Here is a 4,946-nt window from a genome sequence, read left to right on the forward strand (position 1 = left end):
AGGACAGAAAAAGTTCCTTGGTCAAACAATTCAGACTACCATGACACACACACACACACACACACACACACACACACACACACCCATAGAACCCCTCCAACCCAAGTTTCCACATACATTAGCACATTAAAGGTTATAAGAAGTTCCATTAAAAAACACCTCTTTTAACTTTCCCAAACTTAGCCATAAAATCCTCCCTGCTAAATAGCACCTATTTAAGATAGGGAAGAAAAGGAAGTTTGAGAAATGTCCCTCTCCAGTCTTAATATTTTAATTGTAACTTCATTTAAAAAAATTCACTTTTGGTAAAAAGTGGGGGAGGAGACAAAATAAGCTAGCTGCTCTCTCCCATTCCTGCGGTGGTTTACAATAAACCTACTTTCTTAAGAAAAACAACTTTGACACAAAATTTTCTGCTTTATTTACTAAGCAGAACTCAAATTTAACCTTCAATGTTGCTTTAAACAAGACACAGAAACCACACCCTAACTTATATTAGCATAGATTTAATAGCAACATTAACTTCAAGGACAGTTTTTTATATCCTAGGAACATAAAAAAAAAATCTAAATCACATCATGGCAAATTTCAGCACAAACTGGATCTGGTAATATTCACAAATACTCCAATGTGTGTACACACACAAAAATATATGTGGTGATAATATATGCTAAATGTATTTTTCAGTGATCTGTATTTTCAGATACACAATGAAATGATTGAAATATGCCTGTGATTTGCTTCATAATCATGGGGAAGGGGGTTGATGTGTGGCAAGGTTAGCCATGAATTGTTAAATGTTGCAGCTAAGTGAAAACCCTCACGTCTACTGAAGCGGCAGTAACTGATTAGGTCTGATTAGCTAAAATTGCTAGTATCCTTATGAAGAGAGAATAGAAGACCTAGGTTAGGAGAGCTACACAATTAAATACTTTCAACAATCTTCTTCAAGTTTAGCACCATGAAATTTAGAGAAATCCTGGCTCTGACTTTATAACTGTGTAAATGGGAAAGCCATTGGATCCCAAGGTCCTCTTATGGGAAATGAGGAGATCAGCCTGTAAAATAACAAAGATCCTAAGGTCCCTTCTATATCTTAAAATTCTGATTTTTATTATGAACTCCATTCAACTGCCATAAGCAAGACTGTGGCCAGATTGTGCAAAACTGGTAAGCCTGACTGTGCAAAACGAAAGAAGACATCAGTTGCTACACAAGAGTCTTATTTAGTTCCAGATTTTAATGAATACTGTTTAAAAAAAACACACAACGACCGGGACATCCGAGCTCTAACTAGTTATTTGATGTGAGCGAATCGTTAATAAGTCGTTCACTTTTCTAAACAAAGCTTATTTTGTTTATGCTTCCTTTTTGTAACCTGTATGTTTTTAGATATATGATTTTTAAGATACTAATGAAATGAGGATGTCTGAATTTGGCATCTAATGCAAAGGGAAAATGCAAGAGAAGATGGGAAAGGCAGAAAGAATACATGGATAAGAACTGGCCACATAACTGCAACTGCAGCAGGGTGATGTACACATGGGAACATGAATTGTTTCCTTTACTTGTGCTTATATTTTAAATTTTCTATACTAACTTAAAAAAATTCCATATTCCTATTGCCTCCCTAAATGAGACAGGAAACAGGCGTTATGCCACACCTAAGTAAATGTAAGCACAATTGTAAGAATTGTGTCGGCACATACTTAGAGCTCTCAGGGAACCATTAAAAAATTCATCCATTAGCATTAAGGAAACAGGATGACTGGCGCCTGCAGTTAAGCTTACGTATGCTCCAATAAAGGGAAATGTGATTTCTGAAAGTTTCAGAAAACTTCAAGCAAACAGAAAGTGGAGTTACACTTACGCTAAACAGGTTACTAGGCAGTTACACTACAATTAGGTATCAATGCCTAACTCCTGAAGAGTCTGATTAAGTGTACCTAAAAGAAATCCTAAAAATCTCTGTTTAAAAAAATTACGTAAGTAATTAATTCTGATATACAACCGAGGCTGAAAAAAAATCACTGTCCTAAGAAATTAGACACACACAGTTGGGTTTTCAGAATGTGTCTTGTAAAGATACACCCATTTTTTCATTCTCATCTGGCATCATCAGAGTGACAAAGTCCATCAAATTACTCTTATTTACTTACTGATGATCATTTCCAATAAAATCCAAACCAAAAGGTTTTAGAAAAAGCGAGGGTACCAAACACAGGACCAGAAATTCTTCACCATTATGATCAAGGCACTCCTTCAAAAAATCTAGGTTCTAAGTTCTAAACATTTCTAGAGAAATGTTGTGGCAAGTTCCTAAATAACAAATTAATAGCCAAAATTCCCAAGGAAACTGGTGGTTTTGGCTGTCCTCTCTAGGTCAATAAAGGAGGTCTCAGGAAACAGCATGAGGGGGACTCTAGAGAGCAATGAGATTGTATAAAAGTTACTTCTATTTTAAGACATACCAAAAATCATCACTTCTTAAAAAAAAGTAAAGTCTTAATATTTAGTTTTTTTTTAATTATCAAAAACTTTTTAATGTTCTTCCTAAAATCATTTGACACTGACAAGTTAAACCAGCCATTTTTGTAAAAAGCAAAAGTATTGCTAGAAAAATTTTCCTGAAGGGTTGGAGAAAATAATCATGCAAATTCCCAAAACTAATCTGACTTTGCAACTTGCTTAATCATTCAGAAAAAAATTCCCTGAGAATCTTTTGTATTAAATCACCCTGTAATAGCATGTAAATATAGACACTCCAAAACTCCACTTGGATCACAGAAGGAAAAATCTGCATTCAAAGGAGCTGTCAAAGAATCACTAGACATAAAAGACAAGAGTCATGACAGAATAATAAAGTCAGATGACATGTTACAGCTACGCTAAATTGTGCTACCGAATAGACATGCTGAAGTTTAGAAAGGCACAGCTTTAGGGAAGAGGTAATAACAAAGGGGTGAAGAGAAACTATGGCACTAAAGCACAGCCTATCCAATTTCTGAAAGCTTTCTTCCTTGTTCCTTCTCAATTTTCTATCACTGGATCTTAAAATTGACAAGCAGGTATACCCACAGCTAACTAACACATAGATACCTCTTCTGTTTTGGTTTTCTTGGGACTCTCTTCTTTATGAGGTGAGGCTGTCCTCTTGACTCCTACTGTAGGGTTAGGTATTTTTGTTGCTGCATTTCCTGAAGGTCTAGGTGGTGGGTTTACCAGACGTGTTGAAGAAACAACTCTGGAGACCGTAGGCTTTGGTGGTGGTGAAATGGCTGGCTGTGTGGCAGTTTGAGGAATGCTTTCACTCGATGTACCTGCATAGTAATTTATGTACACAGATATATAAAAATTAAAATAAATCAAGTGCACTAAGTTACAAGTGAAGCTTTATGTCTATAAATTTAATTTCACTGGTAATTTTACTAGCAAAATAAAATGGCACTAACAAATTGAATTCAAACAACGACCAAAAAAAAAACTTAAAAAAATGAAGGCTAAAACCAAATACAGTATAGTATTCTTAAATCTGTCAAACTAGTCTCCTTACCCCCTGAGCTTTCACTGGAATTTACTTGTGGCACAGAAACTTCAGTAGCCTGTATGTTGGTCACAGATGCTGCTGTTACAGCTGGAACAGGACTGTTTCTGCTAAAAAAAAAAAAAAAAAAAAAGCATAAAATAAAATTCATTAACTAAACTTTTAGTATGTGCAGATTTTGTAAAGTTAAGTTAGTTTTAATTCTCATACATATACATAACTAGCTTTACTTGATAACATACAACATCAAAAGCAGTGTTGTTCATTAGAATTTTAATAATGTAAATGTCCTATATCTGTACTAGCTACTTTGCCAACTACTGTACAAATACTCTTCATCTGAAATATGGATTGTGTGAAACTAATGCTTCTTTTTTAACATTTAAACTGTCACATGTAGGGCTAGTTATTACCACACTAAAAATTTAAAAAAAAAAAAAAAAGCTGCCCTTTTCTGATGTAGGGAATACAAAAATTCTATCGAAAGCTATAACCAAGAAAATGGCCTGAGAACTAAAGCCCTGCATTTAAAACCTAACAGCCTACCCAATGGCGCAGATAAACACCAAAGCCTCTCAAAGTCCAAAGCCCACTATGTTCTGGCTTCCATTCCCTCCTGTTATTTCAGTAAACTCAAATCATCCCTTTTATCTCTTTAATGCTTCTGTCTCAAATAAATCCTATAATTAGTAGTCAAATAACACATTAATATTACCTCCTGAAAGGAAAAAGGGCAAAGAATACTCCACGGTTTCTCTCCCTCTCAGCTATAGCTCATGCTCTGCAGCTAGACGCCGCCATGACAGAGGGCGTCAGTGCTACAGGATGTCATACTTGGTGTGTACCTGACATTCACATGCAATTATCTGGCAGGCAGCTCATTAAAGCTCTAGGGGTAAGGGGGGGAGATGGTGTCTCAGCACATCCCCAGGGATAATATGAAGGTGAGGTGAAGGACTAAGGACAGAGTCCTAAAAGGCTGTAAGAGTTGGCTAAAGAAAAACCACAGATGTAGAGGAAAACCTAAAATAGTTAGCGCAGAGGCTAGTATATAATAAATATTCAACATGTGTTGTACAAATATATAGCCCAACTTAAAATACAAAAATGTTATTTATAAAAGTTGTCTATTATAATTTCAAGAAATTTGCATTAAACTTCTGAAATAACATAGTATGCACACGTATTTTATATACAAATTCAAAGAACACAAAAGCTTTCATTAATCCCAAAATTCTTATTAAAACTGCCTGCTTTCTTAACCAAAAAAGAAAACAAAATCTATTTAAAATAAAATATGACAGTTAACCCTCTACGAACAGGTAATTGTTTTAAAATTTGTGATTTAGATGTTTACACCTGAAGTCTTCAATTATGCACGATCAGTCTAAAAACATACCAT

The 4,946-nt window shown here is 35.0% G+C and overlaps 1 protein-coding gene across 3 annotated transcripts in view; it reads right to left on the reverse strand.

Moving 5' to 3' along the window:
• PAPOLA (poly(A) polymerase alpha) overlaps positions 1–4,946 on the reverse strand; it is a 54,910-nt gene that overhangs the window by 6,397 nt on the left and 43,567 nt on the right. For 2 of the 3 annotated variants that reach the window (XM_004681583.1, XM_012724550.1), the window contains exons 18-19: positions 3,554–3,654; positions 3,100–3,320 (exon numbers count right to left, since the gene is read on the reverse strand). In XM_004681583.1, the coding sequence (XP_004681640.1) occupies positions 3,100–3,320; positions 3,554–3,654 (322 nt within the window). The remainder of the gene's footprint in view (positions 1–3,099; positions 3,321–3,553; positions 3,655–4,946) is intronic. The other variant, XM_004681584.2, reaches the window with a different exon arrangement.

The sequence above is a fragment of the Condylura cristata genome, unplaced genomic scaffold, assembly GCF_000260355.1.
Source record: "Condylura cristata isolate star-nosed mole 26May11 unplaced genomic scaffold, ConCri1.0 scaffold00013, whole genome shotgun sequence".
NCBI lineage: Eukaryota > Metazoa > Chordata > Mammalia > Eulipotyphla > Talpidae > Condylura > Condylura cristata.